Below are 23945 nucleotides of genomic sequence, written 5' to 3'. Positions count from 1 at the left end.
TTATTGCGAGACCGGAATTAAATCAAAGTGGGAGGATGCTTAATTTTACGAGCAAATTGTTAAAAGAATTTCGGACATGACTTCAATTAAAGGGCAAGTGATAAACAAAGTGACAATAAGGTTCAAACCTTAATGCTGTTTGTAAAATGAGCTTTGACTAATTGGAGAATGACCCGAACTATAAGTTGTAGTTAAGGACCGAGTGTGACTACTTGAGAATCCAACAAAGAATTGTTGAGCCGCTGAAAATCAAAGTAAAAAGCATTTTGTGCCTAGAGGCGGCTTTTCATTCCAGCTAGCTATATTTAAGGTATGACCTAAATTCGGAAGAACACCCGCCACAAAATTGTACTATATTTAAAATCTAAAATATATATATATTCTTCTACAAGCTTGTTTTAAATTAAAAGGAAAAGCACCATGATAGCAATATTGAGTTGGGAATGCAAGACCTCAGTTGATTGCTTGCTTGTGACAACTTACATATGTAAATAGCTAGAATTGGAATGGGACTAACACTGTGCAAGGGATTTTGGTTCATGAAATTGGAAGAATTGGACTGCCAGAATAATTATTGACTTAATGGAATACAAATGAGGCGAAGGAGCATAACGCCATTTTAAATGTTTCCACCAAACATTAACAAGCACAAAACAAAAATCGGCCAAATTCCAAGCTGGGTAGATAATTTGATTCCCAAGATAGGAAGACGTAAAAAAAAATGTGAAATGTACTCAGAAATTTGATCGGCCCTCATTTTTCTTGATTTTTTGTTTAGGGTGGTTCTAATCAGACCTTCAAATTTGCTATATAGACCTCTCATTTTTTTTAAAAAAAATTTAATGTCAATTGTACCCCTAAGTGAAATTGAAAAAGAAAAAAAAAATCAATTGCAATTTCCTCGCCTCATTGCTTTCCCGGTTTCCCGTCGCATACCCTGATTCTCTTACTTTCTCTCCTCATCTTTGTATGTAACGTGCTACTCATAAAATGCTGCCAAGTTGATTAGAATACTTGTAGGTAGTAGCCCTTCGTTTGGCTTTTGCAATTATTTCAATTTGATTTTATGGTGGAGGTTGCTAAACCACAAATTCATAATTAGGACTGTTGGTCTCTTAAAGTTAGTTCATGATGGATGGGGAGAGAGAGAGAGAGGTGCCTTAGTCTGGGGTGGCCATCACAGATGTTAGGTTGCAGAGATATGTGGAGGAGGTGGGAAGTGAAAACAAAATACGGGTAAGGGTAAAATTGAAAATTTAATGTACAAAAATATTAAAGGAGGTTCAAAGAGTAAATTTGAAGTTCTGAATAGAACCACTCTTTTATTTAATGTAATTACCAATTTTGTGTCAATTTGTTTTTCAAGATATATGGCAAATAAAATAAAACGGACATTCAAAATTTTGAACTAGCTAAACATAACTGCTTCATTGAGCCACCAGTAGGCATAATTAACTACCAGGAAAGAAGATGTATGTGTTCATTCGAATACAAGAATTACTTTTTTTTTTCACAAAAAAAAAAAGAAGGAAAAAAAAGCATTAACCATGTTTCTGGTCATGAATATAAGGAGTTCCACTGGGTCTTGCGCCGTCAAGGTGGTGATGTTTAATTCTTTTTGGATGAGCCTGATTTGCACTACTAGATGCTGCATCATCATCATCATGCCGATGATGGTAAATATCCTGCCACTCATGTGAATATCCTGATTTCCTCCTTTCGGGTAGAAGTGTGGTTTAAATGAGAATACAAGCTGATGGTAAATATCCTGCCACTCATGTGATCCAGAGTACATATCACGGTGCATATAAACGAACCAAACGTGATCCAACATAGGTTGACCCCATTTTTCCCCAAACTACACTCGAAAGCGAGTATCAGGGATTCGTACATTGGCTGTGAATGAGCATACAATGGACATCTTAACCAAAGGCGGGAGTGGTTTGAGGAGTCTAAAAACGATACAAGATGCAAATCCCATCCACTTGTTACTCAACCAACTTGGATGCAGCTCTACGGTCATCAAAGACCCCTCACTTTGGTGATTGTACCACTCTGGAATTTCGTTTCCGGGAGTAACAAAGTCAAAAAAAGAGTCAGAAAATGCTTTTTTCTTAAGGTAGCATGTTAGCGATGAAAGTGCTATACTGTTACAGCTTTCATTCTCCACCATTTTGAAACAGTTAATAAATCTTCCTCCTAGAAGCTAATTGCATTGTCCAATTTGATTGGCCAATGTATCTAATGAAATGCAGTCGTCAGCGTGTACTCGCACATAAGATCGAAGCTCTGGTAATTTCAGAAGCTTGCAGCACTGATCCAAGTAAAAAAGTTCAAGTCTAGAGAGTTGGCCGATGCTCTCGGGTAGTCTAACGAATTGATTTCTACTAAGATCTAATTTTCTTAATGAAGACAAGCATCCAAAATACCAGGCATGACTTCTTTAGAAAGATTGCAGTCACTTAGATCCAGGTAGGTTAATGAATGCAAACCCGACAGACAAGACAATGACAATCCTGCCAGAATGTGACTTCTTTTGGCAATAACTAAAAAGGGCTGAACATCATATTCCATGATTTTAGTGACTCTGCTTTACATCCAGCAAGAGTGTAATGCCCCGTACCTACTAGTTACTTTTTACCGTGGTTGACCGAGGAGTGACTTTTTCTTTAGTCTGGTAAATTAGGAAATTTCTTTGAGATTGTCGTAGAATACGAAAAATCGAGTTCGTGGACACGTAGTTTGTTTAAATTGGATTTATATTGGAAAAGTTATGACCAAAAATAGAAATTTCTATTTTTGGCATGGTTTTCTTTTTTGTGAGCTTCTATTTGTGGTAAGGAGGGGTTAAAATCAGATGGGAAGAGAGAGAGAAAGTAAAAGAATCGAAAAAAAAAAAAAAAAAAAAAGAAGGAGAGAGAACGGGACGAACCCAAGCCATCTCCCCCCCCCCCCCTTTCTTTTTCGCCGCCGCACTTCCTCCGGCGAATTTGTCGCCGTCCGGCCACCCCAGGACGAATCGTTGGGCACGGCGTGATCCTCTCTTCCTTCTCCTTCTATCCATGTAAGTCTTTCACCTTGGGTAGCTTCGGTTTTAGAGATTTGAAGAGAATTGCAAAAAGGGGAAAAATCGGGGTTTGGCTCCGATTCGGTTTTTCCGGCGATTTCCGCCGGATTTCTTTGGAGTTTTGGGTCGCTGGGTTGTTGTTGATGATCTTATCTAACTATTGCAGCTTGTATTGGCCGGTGGAGGAAGATTTGAGGGTGTTTGGAGACGTGAACACTGCCACAGAGTTCTTGATTTTCTTTGGGTGTGAATTTCGACTTTTTCTGCTTGTTTTTGGTGGCTGTTGCAGGTATAGAGATGGTTGTGTGGGTTATGGAGTTGATTTTGGAATAGATAGGTTGTTTGGTATCGGTTTTAAACTTTGAGTTTTGTGTTACACTTGATATTGTTGGATATTGAGTTTTTGATGGATGTTGTTGTTCGGATTGTGGTTGCTTACGGAGGTTATGTTGGGATTTGAACTTTCCGGATGTAATATATGTGCTTGGATTGTAAATATGATATTGTAGGTTGAGTAGAAGTTAAAGTTGTAATCATGTCCAGGTTTGTGAAATTTTGGGTAGCCCATATTTAGGGGAGGTTCTGCCAAATTTTCGGTAGGATTTCGCTTAACGTGGGCCCCGCAGGCTCGTATCCCGGTAATTGGGGTGATTCCTGGGTCGGGTCCTGTCAGTTGGTATCAGAGCACTAGGTTATTAGATTCTGTGGCCGATATCTTCTTATAGTTGTATTCAGTACCTCCCGAGTGATGGCCCGACTGCAGCTGTTCCCCATCATATACTCTTCGGTGCTGACGTACCAATCAAGTATGTAAGATAGTTGTTGTTGGTATAAATAACTTGGTGTAACTCAGTTATGGGAATTTCAGGTGGAATGAGACCCGGACGCAGATCTCGTGCTGGCAGGAACCATTCACCCGCTGGTGAGGGTGATGATGAGCAGGTCCCTCGTGGGTTGTTACGGACCGTGGAGCGGTTGTTTGAGCGTTTTGCAGCGGCACTCCCCAATCCTAGGATTGACTATATTGTGGAGCGTGCCAGACGCCATGGGGCGTATACTTTCTCTAGTGCTCCTACGGAGTCCGTAGCAGGAGACTGGATTACCCGCATGGAGAGAGTATTTGAATCCTTGGGTTGTCCAGCTGCTAGGAGGGTTCCTTTGGCTATTGACCTCCTAGACGGGGATGCATGGCTTTGGTGGCAGGGTACCAGGAATATGGGTTTTGACCCAACTACCATGACTTGGGAAGAGTTCAAAACGGAGTTCTCAAATAGGTACTATAATCAAGCATCCCAGCACCGTCTCCGATTTAAGTTCATGCAGTTGAAGCAGACTGAAGAGATGACTGTGTTACAGTATGAGGAGCGTTTCATTGCTTTGTCTCGGTTTTCCCCTGAGTTGGTGGCGACAGAAAAGTTGAAGGTTGGTTAGTTTATCAATGGCCTCCTACCTATATATCGAGATTGGTTGGCGCCTCACGATTATCCGACTTTTAAGTTAGCTGTGGAGGCTGCTATGAGGTATGAGGCTAGATATCTGGACGGTTCCTGACCTTTGGAGATTGGCGGTCCCAGTCAGGGGCCATCTAAGAGAATTCCCTCCAGTTCGGGTTCTGCATCGTCATTAGGCAGTAGACCGAGCAGTTCAGATTCTAGCTCTTGTCAGCGCTTCAGGGGACGCTTCAGGAGGCCTGGGCAGACAGGTAGGAGACAGTTCAGGGGTGGCACTGCTAGTTCCAGTGGAGGCTTTGGTAGACAGGCGATTCCGAGGGACTATCCCCAGTGTGCTACTTGTGGTAGGCACCATGTGGGCCCGTGTCAGGCAGGTGTGGGGACTTGTTACCAGTGTGGCCAGTGGGGTCACTACAGGAGCGAATGCCCTCAGTTGACTCAGGGAGTCTTCACTACTACTAGTCAGAGTATGGGTCAGACCTCTGTGGGTGCTGCTAGTTCAGGCTCTCATGGCAGTTTGTCAGGCAGGAGCAGCACTCAGCCGGGTCGTGGACAGAGAGGGCGTCCAGTGACCCAGGCCCGTCTTCATGCTATGACCCAGCAGGAGGGTCGCACTGCACCGAACGTCATTATGGGTATGTTAATTGTTTTTGGTCGCCAGCTTTCATTTTGATTGATCCTGGAGCCTCTCACTCCTTTATGTCTAAGAGGTTTTCTTTCTTTGCTAATGTGCCCCCATCTCTCCGAGTAGGAGAGTGGCATGTTGTTCTACCATCGAGGGAAAGACATAGAATTGAATGGGTACATCGTTTTTGTGGAGTGTTTGTAGAAGGAGTTTGCTTAGAGGCGGACTTGATTCCATTTGAGTTAGTGGAGTTTGATGTAATCCTAGGGATGGATTTCCTTCGGATGCATCATGCCTTAGTGGATTGCTTTTGTAGTACTGTATTATTTCGAAGTCCGGGTAAGCCAGTTGTCACCTTTTATGGTGAACGGGAGGTTCTCCCATCTTGCATAATCTCAGCTTTAACTGCTAAGAAGATGTTGAGTAAGGGTTGCCAAGCTTATTTGGCACATGTGGTGAATTCAAATGCCGAAGTTATGGATCTTAGCCAAATTCCTATTATTGGTGACTATCCAGATGTATTTCCAGAAGAATTGCCTGGATTGCCTCAGGTGCGAGAGATAGACTTTACCATTGATTTACTTCCAGGTACAACACCCATCTCTCAAGCACCTTATAGAATGGCACCGGCGGAACTGAAGGAGTTGTATATACAGTTGCAGGAGTTAACAGATAAAGGGTTTATACAACCTAGTGTATCTCCCTGGGGTGCACCTGTGTTGTTTGTGAAGAAGAAAAATGGTACTTTGAGGCTTTGTATTGATTACCGGAAACTAAACAGGGTGACTATAAGGAATAAATATCCCTTACCCCGCATTGATGATTTGTTTGACCAGTTGAGGGGTGCTAAAGTTTTCTCAAAGATTGATTTGAGGTCTGGTTATCATCAGTTACGGATTAAAGAGGAGGATGTAGCCAAAACTGCTTTTCGATCACGTTATATGGTCATTACGAGTTCCTTGTTATGCCTTTTGGGTTGACTAATGCACCCGCTGCTTTCATGGATCTCATGAACAGGGTGTTTCGCCCGTATCTTGACTGCTTTGTGATTGTGTTCATTGATGACATACTGGTTTATTCTAAAAGTGAGGAGTTACATGCTGAGCACTTGAATATTGTGTTGGAGACTCTACGGCTGCACCAATTGTATGCTAACACTACAACAAATTCAGGCTAATACAACGAATTGATATGCAAGGGTTAATAAATTCCTTGCAATTGGTTGGGTTTACAAAGAATTTTGTATATCCTTGCATTTGTGTATTTGAGTTTACAAGGAATACAACAATTCCTTGTATTTGGTGTTCCAAATTCTAAAAAAGTGATAACTCCTTGCATATAAATTGAAAGTCCTTGCATATATAGTTGGGCGGGATATTTGAGCGCTATAGGAAATTTACAATTGCAAGGATCTACTTAATTCCTTGTTTATATATTTGGAATACTTTGGGAGTCGGAGCCTTTATCACCTGGCTCCAGTTAGAGAAAAAAAAAATATCAAAAGAAAGAGAAATCTCTATGGTTGAAGAACCGAGTGCCAACATTCCAAACCACAACCCCCTAATCCTGCTGTGACTTGTAGATGCAGAACCCATGAATGAAGGCTCCGAGTCCGATAGCAGGCTCTCTTGCAAACCCCACCCCGAAAGCTAACCACTCAGTCGTCATCGCAGGTATCTAGATCTGTTCTCTCGCACGAACGCATATGTATCTCGATTTCTCTGGCCTATTTTTCGTTTGGGTCTGATATTCAGTACATATATTGTTCAGTAATACACCTGGTTTTCTTTCTTCCTCTTATATGATTGCATTTAGATTCCCCTGTTTACTTGTGAATAGATCTAGTTTTGTATTCCTTTGATTTCTGGATATTATTTGGTTTGTTTTGAATTCAATTTGAATAGGGTTTATATGATTACATTTGAGTTTCAAGATTGGGGGTTTTTACTTGGGCACTATCCTAGAGGACTAATCGACTAAATATAATTTGGAACAATGTTTTGTAAAGGATTCAGCACAATATCTTTGATTTAACTTGTTGAATGTTTCTTTTCTGTTTAAATTTGCTGATATTATTACTACATAGAAGTGGACAAAGCAGCTGCTTAGTTGCAAGAAAGGCCTTGCCTGGGAAACATGATCTTATGTCATCATCTTTTGGATCTTTTGAAACATTATCGAGTTGTACTTTGCACTTGCTTGACCCCCTTTATTTTCTTTTTGATTTGGATTGCAGATAAGGCTAGTAGAAAGACTTACTTTAACAAGTCGTTGTGGCCTGGTAGGCAGTAATTGGATGCATCTATAAATCCACTTCTTTTCATGTTTGCATTAGTAGTTTCTTTATATACTTTGCAACACATATTTCAGTTTTACTATGGTTGAGGTTGTAACAATTTCTGAAAATTGCATACACCTTGTCTCATTTTGCCATCTTGATTTTTTGTTTTTAAAGGGTAATGGGAGAGCCTTATGTTCTGGTGCAGATGCTGTTACCCTTTATCAACTAGTCAATCAAGGTAAACTTACGTTCTCCTTATCAGCTTTCAACTCAAGAGTAGTTGGTTTTCATCATTTTGTTTAATCTTCAATAACTTATGACAACAAATTATTCAATAAGTCTTTTAATTTTTCAGATCTAAATGACATGTCAATTTTCTTTTCCTCTGTTTTAATAATGTGCAGGGAATGTTGAGGAATGCAGAAAGTTTTACTAGACATTGTATAAGTTTGTATATATTCAAGGAATATACTTGAAGCCACATGAGAGTATCAGATAAGAGCTTCTTTTGAAATTTATCATATGGAACAGTTGGACATTATAATGTTCATGACATTGTTGTTCTTTGTACCTAACTGCTAGATTACTTCTACCAGTTTACTTAATACTAGTTTAGCAGTATATATGTGGGATCATGTGATTTTCTTTCACAAACAGTAGTATGTTTTGATCTGTAGCATACTAGTATGTTTGGGTCTTAAAAGGTATATTTGTTTCTTCTAATTTCTGTTTGCTAGAAATTGTCAATTCGATTATAAAGTTTGGTTATATAAAATTTTGAATTCAGTGGTGACAAAGTTAAGAATAGTTTAGTAATGTGTGAGATCTCTTCATTTAAGAAACCCCTGATAATCTTATAAGCTAGTGTAACTTAAAGTGCATGTTTCGCTTAGTTCTTGTGGCAAGACAGAGGATATATGCTTTAGCCTAAGTGCGCACATACTTGGTTTGAAAATTGTTTAGGCAATCTTTGAAATCTGCCACATAAGAAACCTCTGTCCAGTTGTTATTTAAAGTGTTGATTCATCTAGTACTACATTTTCAATGGTATTAAGAATGCTCTTCTTTCACTTAAAGCTATAATTGGTTGTATCATATCTATTAATGTTTTTGCTTTATATGTTTGTTTCTGTTCCAGGTAGAGATCCTTATGAAAAAAGTTAAGGAATGTAGAACTGAAATGACTAACATTAAGATCCTTTAGAACATAGACAAAGTAAGGTGAATATTTTTAAAATATTGGTAACTATTAAATTGAAAACTTCTCTGACAGTTAATATATATGTATTGGTTTGATTTTTATTTCTTGCTTTCTTTAGCATGAGGTTAGAGCATATCCAAGAAAATCAAGCTTATAAAATGCATATAAGAATTTTAAGTCCAGGGTGAAGCATACAAGAATTTTGATGATTAAGTGCACTGTAAATTTTTTACAGCACTTTAGCATTGGTTTCAAGTATTGAAGTTCACTAACTTCTAGTGTTAGGCTCAGCTTGTGTATTTATGACCGCATATATGGGTCTTGGATATCTTTCTTGATTGAATTACTTGATTCACTTTAATCTTTCACTATAATCTTTGAACAATTTCTTGCTGCAGGACAGTGACTAAGAAATTGAGGCAGAGGATATGGAACCTGACAAGTACATTTGATTGACTGGTATATGATTTTCTTTTTGCATAAAGACTACAATAATTTGGCGCAACTATTCGTGGTTTCATGCAAGATTTGATGACCGAACCTTTCAAGAATTATAGAAAACCCAAAGCCGATATATAGATTTATTCATATTTGCATACACCTGGACTGATGAGTTATGTTCTTTGCCAAACCATCGCATCTCTATTATCTTATTTTGTTGATCTTAGTTCACAGTCTAACATGTTTGACTGAAATTTGATTTCATTGGAGGGGTCATTTGGAAAATGAACGGAATATGGAAACTAGGAATTGTTCCAAGGCATATTACCTAGAAGTTACAGTACTGCTTTTGAAGGTTTTTTTTTTCCTCAGTTGGCTTTGGGCTTACAGGTAAATTTGTTTCTTCTTTTGCTGGTAATTTTCTTTACTGTCAATGACACACTAAGAGTGCTTTTATAAATGAGTTGTACTAAACACTTAAATGATCACACTTCAAGTTTGGTCAAGGACACATTAGATAAACATACAGATAAAAGTTTACATCATCTATTAGTACATTCACTAAACTCTTGGTCCAAATTGGCTTTGAGCTTGTTACCTTCATTATCAGCTTTGAATATCTTCCTGCTTGTCATTTTCAGTGCTCAACCCTTTGCATGATGGACAAGTTACCTTACCTCAGGTGATGCTATATATTATGTGCTTGTTGGATTAATTGTAAGGCAATACCAGTAATCTAGTAATTCATTTTAAGTGACCAAAATTCTCATCCTTACAGGTAACCAGCAAGAGTGGAGCTGCTCCAGCTAGAAGCGTATTGTAGTTGTAAACTTGTAAATAGGAAGCTTTGAGATTATCTCAAAGTCTTTGACGTAGGTCTTTGTGAACATTTGAGTTATTAATCCTTGTGGAATTTTCCATATGTAATTATTACTTTATTTATAAATAAAAGTAATTCATTTATTCAAAGTCTCAGAAGTTGGAACAGATTTTATTAGATTGGGTAGAAATTAATAATAAATTAAATGTAATTAAACTTTAAATAGCATGTAAATGGCTAAAAACGACCTTCCATATACTAAATGCAAGGAATAATATGCAAGGAATTGTCCTTGTATATTAGTTAACCAAAGTTAATCTCAGGTTCAGAATTCCTTGCATTTGAGATGAACAATTCCTTATATTTTTGAACTCAAATGCAAGGAATTTTCAAGTTGTTGTATTTGCTCTTTTGCAAGGGCCTCTTTGCAAGGACTCAAATGCAAGGAATATTCCTTGCATTTGGGTTAATGCAAGGAATTTCCAGCTTTTTACAAGGAAAAAATTCCTTGCAAAAGGTCATTTTTCTTGTAGTGTAAATTCAGTAAGTGTGAGTTTTGGCTTGACCAAGTGACATTCTTGGGTCACGTCATTACAGCTGCTGGTGTTAGTGTTGATCCCCAAAAAGTAGAAGCAGTGTTGAATTGGGAAAGACCTACCAATGTAACGGAAATTCGTAGTTTCTTGGGTCTTGCTGGTTACTATCGACATTTCATTTTGTAATGTTCTTTTACAAAAACATGTGCTGCAAGATTGTGTAGTTTGGTTCCATGTAACTTTCAATTTATCAATTCCCCCTTGAATGATACTAATGATATAAGTCAACTAGTTTTAACTTCTTATTTCATGATGCAAGTATTTGTTGGGATTTATATATGTGCAGCTTCAACTGAGGGAACACCCTCCACTGATATGATTATTTTGATCAACTGTTGCGTTTTACTTAACAGTATGTCTGGGCTGCAATTACAATTCTACTTTCCATTGGCTGCAATGGCTTTTGTTTTTAACAGCTATTTCATCCCACTGTATACTTGGCTTTGGCCAATGTATAATGGTTCCCACACACACCACTTGTTGTCAAATTCAATAGATATTGCTAGAATTTACTAGAATAAGATCTAATTAATCTTTTACCTCTCACATGTATTGCTAGTTTATAAACGTTTAAAAATACAACCATTGAACTGCTCAAAACATACAAATTGGAAGTGACAAACTGTTCAAAGTCTGCCACCTTTTGACAACAAACAATTATAGTAGAAAATGTTCAATTTTCTTCTAAGCAAACGTTTATATAGCTATGTTGCAACTTTGAGACTATTCTGTGTCAACCCTCCAGACTCTGCTCTGCCAGTTGCGTCTCTTCTTGTAACTCCCTCTTCACCGATCCTCTATACATCTTGGAGGTGCCACTGCATTTTTCATTTCATGGCCTGACAGCTTCAATCTCATGTTCTTGACACAAACAAGCTTTATTAGTAAAATGAAAAAATTGGCATGGCTTTCATAGTACACTACTTGCTATTTGCCTTTATCCCACTCATATATAGCAATGCCTAGAATATGCTACCAAAGCATAGACAGATGTTGCTATTTGTCTAGAATATGCTACAAAAGCACGATAACTGCAATGCATCATTCTGCTACCAAATATCACCCTCATAGTCTGCATATGTTAAATGCTTCTATTAAAATCTCACAAATAAGCATTATCAATCATAGATATGCATACCTGATATGGCTGGAGTTAGAAATAGCCTTTATGTTTGCATCAACAGGGTAATGAATAAACGGATAATGTTCCACCTACAACCATCAGGAGCTAAAGTTTATATAAACCATATATTCAGGCCAAAATTGAGCAAGCAATTCCGGGTTTCTGAACAAGCACACATTTAAACTCAGCTGCCAGAACAAGCAAGTAAAAGGTATTGCAGAGAGATATAGAAACCAGATCTCGACCAAAAATTAACCACAAATAGATCCTACTGTATCATAAAGTCTCCCTAGAGATGACAAAACAGCAAAGGCAAGGTATAAGACATTCTGAAGTTGTCTACTCATAATTCCACCAATTTAGAGATACTAACTTAGTAAGGTTCATCCCTGTGTGGTGATTTTCAATAACCTGGGATGTATGAAGGAAAGGAAAATTTAAGATATAATACCTCGCCAATGTTTGTTGGAATTGGTTTCCCTTTTGCCTTTAACTTTTCCACCTTGTTGTGTGCTTCCCTAGCCTAGGTGAACTTTGCAAGTGCATTCTCAACATCAACTATTTAGCATTTACAATGCTTTGCTGCTTCTTGTTTTTGCGTGATTTGGAGATTCTACATTATAGAAGAGCTAAAGCCATAATCAAGAAACTTAACAAGATACTAATGAAAAACATAACCTAATACTGAGGTGTGTCAATAAACAAATACTTTGGGGTATATTCTAAGAATAACAAAGCTCCTGGAGTGACAATATTGGCATTTTTAAGAGGAACAAAGAGACCTCAGCTTTGAATTGGTCAATTAGAGTGAGAGATTGACAAAGAATATGGAAAAGGATTGTATTGATAAGACAGGAAAAACATTCTGGTGTGGTGTGCAATGTCATTTGTCACAAATACTGGCATCAAAAAATCATTTACAATTCAATAGTTTTCAGGAGAAATATCCCGATTCCCAAATAAACCAGAGCAAAGTAATAGGAAACGAAGAGTTGGTGTCAAATGGCTTTTTTTTTCATAAGAATATTGAGAAGAACTTAACTAATCGGAATGAGTCTAAGACTTGATCAAATATTTTACTAGCCTATGAGACTTGAACTTTTAAAACAATAGCACATATTAGACAGATGCTACCAGAGGTGTAATTTCTCTGGCACAAAAAGTTGATAAAGAAGAAACCATCAACTCATTAAAAATGGAAAAACCAACCTCTCCAGTAGAATCAAATCCTCCAAGATATCGTATTATCGATTCCTGCTTCTCAAATGCATCGGCAAAAGTCACTTCACTGCTTCTCCCAACAATGTATTGCTTGAATGCCCCTACTCTTCTACCAGTCTTCATCTCGTTCGCAAATCCTAGGATCAACCCAATAAACAAACAGTTACTATTACTTAAAAGATGGATCCTTGAACTCCCAACCAATCTCAACTAGATAAAAAAGCTCAACCAAATGCTAGAACAATTGCATGTGAGATTGAAGCAGCTTTTGATTCAAGAAATATATAAGCTCATAAACAACAATATATAAGCAGGAAGTGTATGATCTTGTAGAACCTCTACGAACACGTATATAAAATCGAGATGTTGAGATTGAAACGAATGAAATACAAGAATGACCAACTAAAAGCGATAGATTGAGGATTGAAGATTACCAGGTGATTCCATGCGATCTCTTTTGTTCGGAGATCTCGATCTGATGGAGAGTGTGACGGCAAAAGAAGAAGTTGATAGAGTCAATTGGATGCGGCAGCAAGCAGAACAAGAAAATGGACGGTGTTTGTTGTTCCCAGATTCGATATAGTCGAGGAATTCTAATTTAGGCAAAACTCTTGGCGGGACATTGAAATTTAATAGGAAGTTTGGACCCTTTTTTGCAGCAATATGGAGTGGAAAAAAAATCACACGTGTCAGGCTACAAATGGATGGTCATAAATGTGACGTGGTGGGGGTGCCCTACCTAAGAATTTCTCTAGGAGGAGACTCCGGTCTTCAGACTTTACCAGTCAGTCAATGCGATCCAAGTCAGATGGGGCCCACGCATTTGTTTTGTTGTTGCAAGGAGGCTCGAACACATGTCAACCGCTCACATTAGGTTTCTATTTTTCACATTTACTATGAATAAATTAATTAATAAAAGAAAATTAGTAAAGTAGTGTCATGCCAAGAGATCCTGATATAATGGATGGAAGTAAACATAAAAAACTAATTGAATGGTATTTTGAATAATTATTGTTTATTTACTTTATGTTAGCGTGGAAAAATTCGATAGAATATCTCCACACCTACTTTGCTGACTGTAGTAAGAGTGAAGACTTCTTAGTCAAGAAGTTGTTTTTGAAGATATTTTCTGGATTTGATTGGGATTAGTAAGTCGAGTTTTGAAAAGGGGGTACCTGCAAAAGACTCTCTAATGTATAGGTTAGTGAGTGTTTAAGTTGTAATGAGTGAAATAGAAATCAATTGCTTCTCTTAATTGTTCACCATACAAAGTATTTAAAGGTGAGCCTAAGCGGATATCTTGGTTATTGTGGGTAGTGATGTATAATTTTTGTGAGTCACCTGTTAGTGGGTTCATAACGCCACTCTTAAAATGACATGGGGAAAGTCCTCCCACTTGTTACGGATGAATCGAGCTGACCAATTCTTTCTTACCAAGATTGACTTTGAGTGGATTCATCCTCGAGAGAATTTCTTGAATAATTCGGGCTGCTTCTCTTCTGGTCCATCTATTGCTTAGGAATCCATTCCAATATTTTACACCCCCACAATGTCCTTTTTTTTCTCTTTCTCAAGAACTCAGAATGAGGGAATGAAAAATTTATTGTACCTATTATCGACATTCGCCAACATTATTCGTGTTTCCCCCAGGTATTGTGTGAGATTTTACATCACTTGTCTTCGGGCTATTCGGGTTCCCATGATTCTCATATAGGGTCTTCAACACCAATTACTTCTGTTTGAGCCCAAAAATATAACTTCAACACGATCCACCTCTGCATGATTCTTCTGGTGGGTTTCGATACCAATTTATTCAACATGACCCACTTTTGCATAATTCTATGATATTGATTTCTCCTTCATTGAATCTCAAGCTTCTATGGTGTCTTGCTTATCCTTATTTGCAAATAAGCTATCTTTGTTTTCTGCAAGAACTGCCTTTATGAATTTAGGTTAAAGCTTATATTTCCATTGTGCCCCCTTTATACACGAGGTCCAAGCACCGAAAGGAAAAACTTGTTTTTTTTTTTTTTTTTTTGTGCGCCATAGGCTCTCGAGTGTATTTCTACAAATGAAAAGTGGTGTCGATTTGATGAGGGAGACGATGAAGTTCGCTGAGGGCATGCAATAAGCTTAATTAAGAGATTTTGAAGAAGATAAATTGAGAACAAATGTGGGAGAGACGAAGAGAACAGAACTGAAAAACAAAGAGAAAGAGTGAAAGCCGGACTCCCCCTAATCCCCTATAGTGAGACGAAGAAATTAGGACGGACGCAAAAAAAAAAAAAAAAATTGGGTGTTTGGGTTTTGCATTTGAAGATGTGACAGGTGGCCAATGGAAAAGACTTCTGCGCCCAAATTACTGAAAAGTCCCTGAGAAGCCGTTACGGTGACCTCCTTGTCCGCAAATGAGAACCTTTCCCAACGGCTACTTTCAGAATCCTCCAAATTTTAACTTAACTCTTCTCCTCAGAACTCACCTCCATAATTTCCAGTCACACCAACCTCTCTCTCTCTCTCTCTCTCTCTCTCTCTGTTTTGTGGGTATGGAAGAAGAACCTCAGCCCGTTCAGACCAACGGCCAGGGAGGAGGCGGGGACGAGTTCTACGAGGAGATCGAGGCGCCCAAGTTCGTAGACTTCACCACACCAGATCACTTCTGTCCCGACGACCGTTATTGGTTCTGCATGCGCGTCGGTTCGTGTTTCGCTCTAAACCCCACAACTTTTATGTTCCCTTAATTTACTTATCAGAACCTCTTGCTTTGAATTGAACCTCGTGTCACTGAATTAGCCTTTTCTTCTTTATATGATCTGTTTTGCATTCGATCGATTTTGCATTTGATCTGTTGTGATTTTGGGTTCTGAGGGAAATTGAGTAATGACTGTTTAGGAAATGAAAGAAGTTACTAAAAGATCAGTTATTTGAGGTCAATATTTAATGGTTGACCCAGTTGACATGGTATATGCAATTCAGAGTCACAGTGATTATATCATCCAATTTAGATGATAGCCTGATTTTTGAGCTCTTGGTTGGTTAAGTAGAGAAATGATTTTTCGGAAATGAAGAAATTAACTAATTTGAGTTGAATACTGACCCAGTTGACATTGTGTGTGCAATTCAGAATCACGGTGAAAATACTGAGGCCTAATTGTGCAAATAGAATGGATTTTCTTAGCCATTGAATTTTGACCCATTTTGAACCATCTTTGTGTCTGATGATGAATGTTATGTTGGTGGTGGTTTACAGGGTGTGATCAGAAGCATGAAGAAGAATTAGACTCTGAAGCAATATACAAAAACTTTGTTCTTAGGGTGAGTTTTAGCACATTTCAATTGGGATCACATAAATCACTTTAATTTGATATGATAACTAACATTGGGTTTTACAGGTTATGGCAGCAAGAAGTCCGAATGTTAAACTTCGAAAAGCACTAAACAGAAAGTCACCAAGGTATATATGCCGAGCCTTCAATAATCTAATTCCAAGTCCTTTTCTACTGTTATAATTTGGCTCTGATCAATGAAATTACCAATATCATTTAAACTCTTTTTTGTTATTTACTAGTTTGAAATGCCCACTTACGGCTCCTGCAAAATCTTCTAAGCCTAGAGTTTCAAGGTTGGCCCTGATTTCTTCAATCTCTCATAAGATAGTTGATGCCAAAGATAAGGCCAGACCTCTCCATACTAAGATCACTGCAACAACCCCAAATGTTAAGGCAAAGCAACCATCTTCTGTAGCCAAAGCTCTCACTACTCCAAGGAATAGAAAACCCATCTCAAATCCAGATACATTTCGAAGTGTTAGGAACTCCAAAGCCAAAAATGTTGTGGTGCCAAAGAATAGGGTCGTGGCCAAAGCTTTGGTCTTTACATGTAAATTTTTATATTTACATGTAACTGATGGAGATTTCAATTGATACAGACATGTGCGGCACAGTTGACATCCTTGAAACAAGGAATAAAGATGGAATAGCTTTTAAATCAATAGCTTCAATTCCTGGTGGAAATCATAGCTGACCTAAGATCTGAGTTGAAGTAAGCAAGGGTTGAATTGGAGAGGGTGAAAAGAAACCAAGTGAAGCCTTAAATAGACAAATCACAAGGGAATATGCTTCATCTTGCTCTCTTTCAGGTCCAGGGAATGAAACTGCACTCAACTTCTGGCCTGAAGAACATTCCAGCAGTGATTAGAGGTCCGAACCATAAGTGCTGTAATCTACTGGAACAAACTTACAAGTTAAGTGCTTCTACTTTCAACAAATTGTATGCCCCTTTCTCTGACTTTGTCTCAATAGTCACGATAAGTAAGGAGCCTGAGCAACTCAGAAATGATGTATGCAGAGATTCCTTCGGGTTGAAAGAGACTTGCTTGAGTACTGGGGGACAGTCATCTTCTGTTCTTTCCCACTCCAGGATTTTGGCATGTTCAATCACTGGCGGTGTTGAATCTTGTGAAGATCGACCAAATGTAAGTATATAACTGAAAATAAAAATAAGGCCAAGACGAAACCATTGCTGCTTGAGTACTGGGGGACAGTCATCTTCTGTTCTTTCCCACTCCAGGATTTTCGCATGTTCAATCACTGGCGGTGTTGAATCTTGTGAAGATCGACCAAATGTAAGTATATAACTGAAAATAAAAATAAGGCCAAGACGAAACCATTGCTCCATCTGGATCCAGAAGGACATTTATAGAAAGTGATGTGGATCCTATATCAGTTTCAACTTCTGTTAAGGTCAGCATCATGGGGATTTATAACCGCAGAAATAGACATGGAGCTGATATAGATGTGGGCATGTGGCTGTTTTGAAAATCAAGGAAATGATGTTGTGGACTACATAGAGGCTCCAAGTAATCCAACCTTGATACTGTTAATGTTACAGATGTGAAAGTATCACAATAATCAAGTGGATCTCCTAGTCAGATGCTCCTCATCCGAATGAGGCAAACAATGCAGAGTCAGTGCGCAACTTGAGGCCGGAGGGTTTTCTTATTTTTGATAGGTGAGGCTTGCATAGGATGATGGGAGTGGGGAGTAAGCAAGATATTGGTTCTACTGATGGTTGAGCGGGAGTCCTAGGAGCCATGGCGATGATTTGTGAGATGGGGTTGAGACTCTTCACTTGAAATCAGCTAATGATTATGAGCTGGGTAAGTATGATGGACATACTGGTCTGTTGGCATATGAACTTGGGGAGTTAGCTATGGAAAATGAGCTTTGGTGCCAATGGCAAGGTTGCTGTTTTCCAAATTTTCTGTTATACTCATTTGCTATATTCCTAGGTTGCAGAACTTATACTCGTTCATATGCAGCATATCTGCTGTGTTCCAAATTTGATGTTATACAGTTATACTCTTTCAGCCATTCTTCATTTACATTACATCAGATGTTTGTGGTAAATGCCGGTAATGAGTTCAAGCTGCTTTGGAACTCAGCAAGTAGATTTCTTGACCCTAGAACTACTGGAAAGATACATGTATGAGAATAAGAGCTTGTTCTTTTTTTTCATTATGAGCTGCTCATAATTGCTAACTTCTGTGTTGGTTCTACAGGTGTTATAGGCAACAGATAATCGAAACAAGTTGGAAGTTGTACTTAAGGTCGATCAAGAAAATCTTACCACCTGTTAGAATAGTTCAATTTGAATAGATAATATGATATTTTGATTTTTTGTTAATCATGTTAAAAACATAATATTGCAACCTAATGTCTGAACGGTAAACTTCCAGATTTCCTTGGGGGAGCTTGCTCATCGATCGTGTCCCTGGAAGAACTCGAGTGAATAACATTTCTGCCACAAATATTGATACTTATTATGAGCTTTTCTTGACAGGAAACTTGTATCATTACTTATATATATGACGCTGGTAAGCATGGGAGAAGCAATGTGTTTCTATATACAATTATATATAGACTCTCATTTGATGCTTTCAGTTATGACTTACGAGTGCATCTCGGAAGGCAAAGGCAGGAACACAAAGGATTTATCTGAAATGAATATTGGATCGAACCAAATAACTGAAACACACCTAGAAGTATATCGAAAAATTGGAGATTGGCCATTCAAGCTTCTCTTAATTTTATCTACGAATCCCATTTTTCACAGAACAAATCAATTCAACTTTTACAATGTACTCAGAAATTTGATCAGCCCTCATTTTCTTGAAAAGCAAGATGATTGGATTTTTCATTTATTGTAGTCACCAATTCTGTGCCACCAGTAGGCATAACAAAATAAATATTGCTGCAGCATCGAGCCACCAGTAGGCATAATTAACTACCAGGACAGAAGATACATGTGTTCGTTCGAAGACAAGAATTCTTTTTTTCTTTCTTTTTTCACAAAAAAAAAACAAGAAAAAAATGCATTAACCATGTTTCTGGTCATGAGTATAAGGGCTTCCACTGGGTACTGCACTGTCAAGGTGGAGCTTGTTTAATTCTTTTTGGATGAGCCTGACTTGCACTACCAGATGCCGCATCATCATCATCATCATGGTGTTGAAGGCCTCGCTTGGTATTAATGCCAATATTGCTCCTATGCTTCAATAATGTTTGCCAAAGCTCCTCCGCATCTTCCTCATATACCATACGGACCCCACACTTCTTCACTTGCACATTTTCCTCATCGATTCCTCCCTCCAATTCCAAGTCGTGTTTAAATGAGAATACAAGCTGATAGTAGATATCCTGCCACTCATGTCGAGAGAACATATCACAGGGAAATAGACGAACCAAATGTGATCCAACACAGGTTGACCCCATCTTTCCCCAAAATCTATATTAAGGAATGCAAGGTTTTTCCATTGGCCCTAAATTCACAATTAATGGACCACCGAACCAAAGGCAGGAGTTTCTAACATCAGAAAGAAGGAAACTAAATTCAAATTCACGAGAGATTCTCTCATACACTGCTCTTACCATAGTTGTCCTACCAATCCCGCCCCATTCCCCATATCCCAATGAAGCGGACGTCATAAAAGCAAATTAACTGGCTGCAATCTTGAGTAAATTCCAACTAGACTTTCTGCATAACTGAATGATAGTAGGTTGCAATCTTCTCCATATAACTTCAACAATATCTCTAATGAGGTTTGATTCATACCTACAACACATAATAGATTAAACTCATCAGGTTATTGACGTGAAGATTTAGTTTATGAAAATGTCTCTGCATTGCACTCGATTTCTTTTATATTCTTGTAATGTCATTTAAAAAGCATCAGACGCTCAATTTATTAGCTGCCTATATTATTTAAGAATAACATAATGAAGAGCTGAGCAAAATTAACTGTTGTAAAGCAATGGAAAGAGGAAAAAAAAGAGTATATGTGTACCATTGCTTTGAATTCCACCCAGAGAAACTTGCCACTTCAGTTAATGCAGATCTCCACCTCCGCACTTTCTCTTGTCATCCTTAAATCTTTCTTCATGATTTGCAAAGGCTCTTTTAAAACTCCCTGTTTGCTTCCGTACATCAGAGGGATCAACATCATAGAAAATTGGCAGCACAGTTCCTTTTGCTTCCATTCATTCAAGGATTTTTACAAGGTCATCCAAGCACCATGTTGACGATGCATAATTTTGTGAGAGAACAATGAGAGCAAATCTTGATTCTTCAATTGCAGCAAAAAGTTCTGGAGAAATAGCTTTCCCTTTCTGAAGTTCAGGATCATCCCTGAAAGTTATGATTCCTTGATGTTCCAATGCAGTGTATAAGTGGTCTGTAAAAGCCTTGCGAGTGTCATCGCCTCTAAAGCTCAGAAAAACATCATATTTCCACTGAGGAGTTAAAGGGGGGATAGATGTAGAGATTCTCTGTATGCTCATTTCCAATGAAACCTACTTTTCTACTTGTAGAAGAGTAAGTGTCCAAGGGCTACAGATATGAGTAACCCAAGAAGCTTTCAACACTTGCTATTTCAAGGCTTGGAATAAACTATCATGGAAAACATGCATTTGTGTTTTCTGGTTTCTCTTCCCTACTGCATAAACGTAGAAAAGATTAATAATTTCCTAGTCAATCGACTATAAATAAATATTCATTCTAACAGGAGTTGTGCAATTGACTATGAAGCAACAAAAAATTGGCTGGTTTGGTTTCTGTGGTCGATTTTTATTCCTTTGCTTTCTGTTGCTCAGGTATCTAAATACAGAGACACAAAACACTAGCTCCTTGTAAACTAGAAAGAAATATAATTGAGAAAACGATTGGTGTCAGAATGATTCATTGAAAGACAGTTAAACAAATTCTGCTTTGCTGAAACCCCTCGACAGAGCAATAGACAGTTAAACATTAGCAGCAGCAGCAAATGCATATGCTCTTCCATAACAGATCTCCATACATCCTATTTGACCAAATGTTATGATTAAAACTAATGAGTGCCAAGTATACTGTATGTTCCATACTTTCATAAAAAATTCGGCATATAAATCCATGATCAATTAGGAAGTGATGCCTCTTTTAGAATAAATCATACGCAGAGCTGCAAAAATACTAACCTAAAAAAAAGACAAAAAAAAAAAAAGAAAAACAGAGAATAGAAACAGAGCAACATAGGTAAGCAAATTAAAATTGTAAAAACAAGAACAAAAATGAGATAGAAATCAGCTGGAGCTTAACCTGGGTTTCGTGGGAATTTGAAGTTGGGATCGGATCGACTTCAAATATAGCAGTTTTTGATCAATGGATGTTCATGTCATTCGTGCCAGTAACAAAAAAGATCAAGAATGAATAAAAGTATAGCGGTGAGAGACTCGACTCTTGATAGAGAATTTGGCAACTGGGCGAGCTTTGTACCGCTCCACCGAACCATCAGGCTTCCTCTTAATGCGATAAACCCATTTGTTGGGAAGAACATTCATTGAAGGTGAATAGGGAACTAGCTGCCAAGTACCAGGTTGAATGAGAGCATTAAATTCAACGCTCATTGCTAAGCGCCATTGCTTTTGCTTGACTGCCTGACTGTAACAACTAGGTTCAATTTGGTGAGTCAAGGAAGAATGGGGTTGGGAGTTGGCGGGCTGGAGGGGGGCCATTTGGGGAGGGACCCGACGGCAGCAAGGGTTGTGAAGATGACGAAATGGCCGTAGGTGAGATCCGGTGAAAGAGGATTTGGGTTTGGCTGAGAGATCGGCTGCGTGTTTTGAAGTGGTGAAGGAGATGAGATTGGGTCTTGGGCTGGTGGATTGGAATTAGTATTGGTGATTGAATTATGTTGGGGAGTAGCTGACTAGCCTCTGCAGGGGGAGCAGCAATGGATTCATCAAAAAGAACATGACGTGAAAGATAAATTCTACTACTAGTGTATTCACCTCCAGCGTCTATTTGGATAGTTTTTATTTTTGTGGAGAATTGATTTTCAATGTAGGTGAAAAATGCACCAAAGGTGGTAAGTACTTCAGATTTGGTTTTCATGGGAAACAACCACGCATATCGTGTAAAATCATCTACAAACACCATAATATTTGAAAACCTTGAATTGATAGAGTAGGAGAAGTACATACATCACTATGAATTCAAAAGGAAATATAGTAACAGACTCAGACAAATTAAAGGGCAATTTAGTGGACTTGTCTAATGGACACGAATGACATTGTCATGAATGATGAGTGTCTAACAAAGAAATCCTAGATGCAAGACGACAAATAATTTGTGTCGATGGATGCCCTAAGCGAGAGTGCCACACATCCGCATCAACTTTATCTGCTGAAAGAGTATGAAAAAGACTCGATTTATTGGATGATGATGGACCATTATTGACGGGATAAAATCCGTTATTACTCCGACCCTCCAAAAGCGTCCCCCCTAAGCTCAGAACCTTGACATAAAAGGCATTGGGAAACATTAGAATATAGTAGGAGTTATCAAAAAGTAATTTATGAGCAGATAAGATATTGGCAGAAGCATGTGGGCAATAAAGAACATCATAAAGAGTGAAAGGAGAGTGGGAAGAGGTAAGGATGTATTTCCAATTTTTGAAATATGCAAACCTTGACCTGAGACAACGCCGCCAATTATGTTGAAACCATGGTATTCTCTAGGATCAGTTAATGTATGAGGATCATTGGCGATGTGGGTGTTGGAGCCGGTGTCAAGAAGCCAAGCAGAGGGATCATGGCAAGAAGTTGTGGCAGCAGCCATGGCAGACAAATGGGTGCTTGGTGTTCGACCTTTATAAGCCATGTTGAATCTATGGAAGCAATCACTTGTCGTATGACCATTGCGTTTGCAGATTTGGCATGGGCCACGAGAGTCATAGGTAGAAGGAGGTCGAGTAGATAGAGCCTAACTAAGAATAGAACTACCACGATATGGAAACCGAGAGCTGGAACCACGGCTATAGGTGGAGGTGTCACACCCTAACTTAGGAAATGACTAATGAGTAATCACTAAAATGATAATTAAAATACAGGTTATCACAGGAGGGACCAGAAAAGTATCCACGACCATAGGTGTTTCGGCAGCCTCTTTGAGATCCAAAGCATGTGCCACATCCACGAGAGCCACCAATCTGATGTTTGTGAGTTAGAAGTGCAATGAGATTTGACTCCAGACCAACAAGAGCCTAATTTTTTAGGCGACTTTCAGCTCCCAAAAGCAATGCTTCAAGAGCATCATAAGTAATTGGTATGTCACAAGCTTGGGCAGAGCTAATAGTGTTCTCATAGAGAGCGCCAACATTGTTCATAATGATAGAAATCAAGTCGAAGTCATCAACCGAGTGCCCAAATAAAGCAAGTGTGCCAGCAATCTGGTAATTAACTTTATCCAAGCAATTAGAGATGGAAAGATCACCTCTAGTAGTATGGAGGAGGTTGCCACAAAGCTGGAGAATACAGTTGTGATTCTGGGAAGCATATCGCCATGCAAGAGAGGTCCAGGTGGTGTGTGAATCAATGGACCGAGAAACGGTGGCCAGGACAGAAGGTGTGAGGGAGCCCCGTTGATCCATCCTAGGATCATTTGATCAGTAGCTATCCATTCCTCATATGTTGGGTTCACGGTGTCAGTTAGCTCACTAGCCTAATTCCAAGAAAGCGCGGAGGACAAGGCTTTGTGCCGTCAACAAAACCCATGAGATTTCGGCTTTTTAGCAGAGGAGTTATTT

At 38.6% G+C, this 23945-nt stretch overlaps 1 protein-coding gene and 1 long non-coding RNA gene across 14 annotated transcripts; both read left to right on the top strand.

Annotated features, from left to right (window-relative positions):
* The first annotated feature begins 6531 nt into the window (after nt 1-6531).
* On the top strand, nt 6532-10035 carry LOC112172392. Of its 3 annotated transcripts, none has more exons than XR_005801502.1 (7): nt 6532-6816; nt 7380-7424; nt 7599-7662; nt 7829-8645; nt 9024-9456; nt 9708-9748; nt 9845-10035. It is a non-coding gene; the product is annotated as an uncharacterized LOC112172392 (long non-coding RNA). The 3 variants fall into 3 exon arrangements; XR_002925281.2 differs by having other exon boundaries at nt 7829-9084; nt 9337-9456; XR_002925280.2 differs by having other exon boundaries at nt 7829-9456.
* A 5270-nt stretch (nt 10036-15305) lies between these two features.
* Nucleotides 15306-18898, top strand: LOC112172388. 11 transcript variants are annotated; one of them, XR_002925274.2, is made up of 6 exons: nt 15306-15523; nt 16077-16141; nt 16219-16280; nt 16395-17068; nt 17174-18310; nt 18387-18898. XR_002925274.2 is itself a non-coding variant. In XM_024309713.2 (4 exons), exons 1-4 carry the CDS (start codon nt 15373-15375, stop codon nt 16747-16749), a joined length of 633 nt encoding a protein of 210 aa, XP_024165481.2. In that variant the 5' UTR covers nt 15306-15372; the 3' UTR covers nt 16750-18362. The 11 variants fall into 11 exon arrangements, 1 of the variants encoding a protein (XP_024165481.2); XR_005801500.1 differs by having other exon boundaries at nt 16395-17984; nt 18387-18434; nt 18564-18898; XR_005801499.1 differs by having other exon boundaries at nt 16395-17984; nt 18196-18310.
* Nucleotides 18899-23945: the final 5047 nt, after the last annotated feature.

This window comes from Rosa chinensis, chromosome 6, assembly GCF_002994745.2.
Source record: "Rosa chinensis cultivar Old Blush chromosome 6, RchiOBHm-V2, whole genome shotgun sequence".
Lineage (NCBI taxonomy): Eukaryota > Viridiplantae > Streptophyta > Magnoliopsida > Rosales > Rosaceae > Rosa > Rosa chinensis.
Note: the sequence above shows the minus strand (reverse complement) of the source record. Positions and strands in the feature narration are given on the sequence as shown.

Bases quoted from the DNA above. Each gene is read 5' to 3' on its own strand.
- LOC112172388 (XM_024309713.2), top strand. From the start codon at position 15,373: ATGGAAGAAGAACCTCAGCCCGTTCAGACCAACGGCCAGGGAGGAGGC. The intron at 15,524-16,076 runs GTTCGTGTTTCG...GGTGGTTTACAG, and splicing joins TTGGTTCTGCATGCGCGTCG to GGTGTGATCAGAAGCATGAA. The intron at 16,142-16,218 runs GTGAGTTTTAGC...TGGGTTTTACAG, and splicing joins ACAAAAACTTTGTTCTTAGG to GTTATGGCAGCAAGAAGTCC.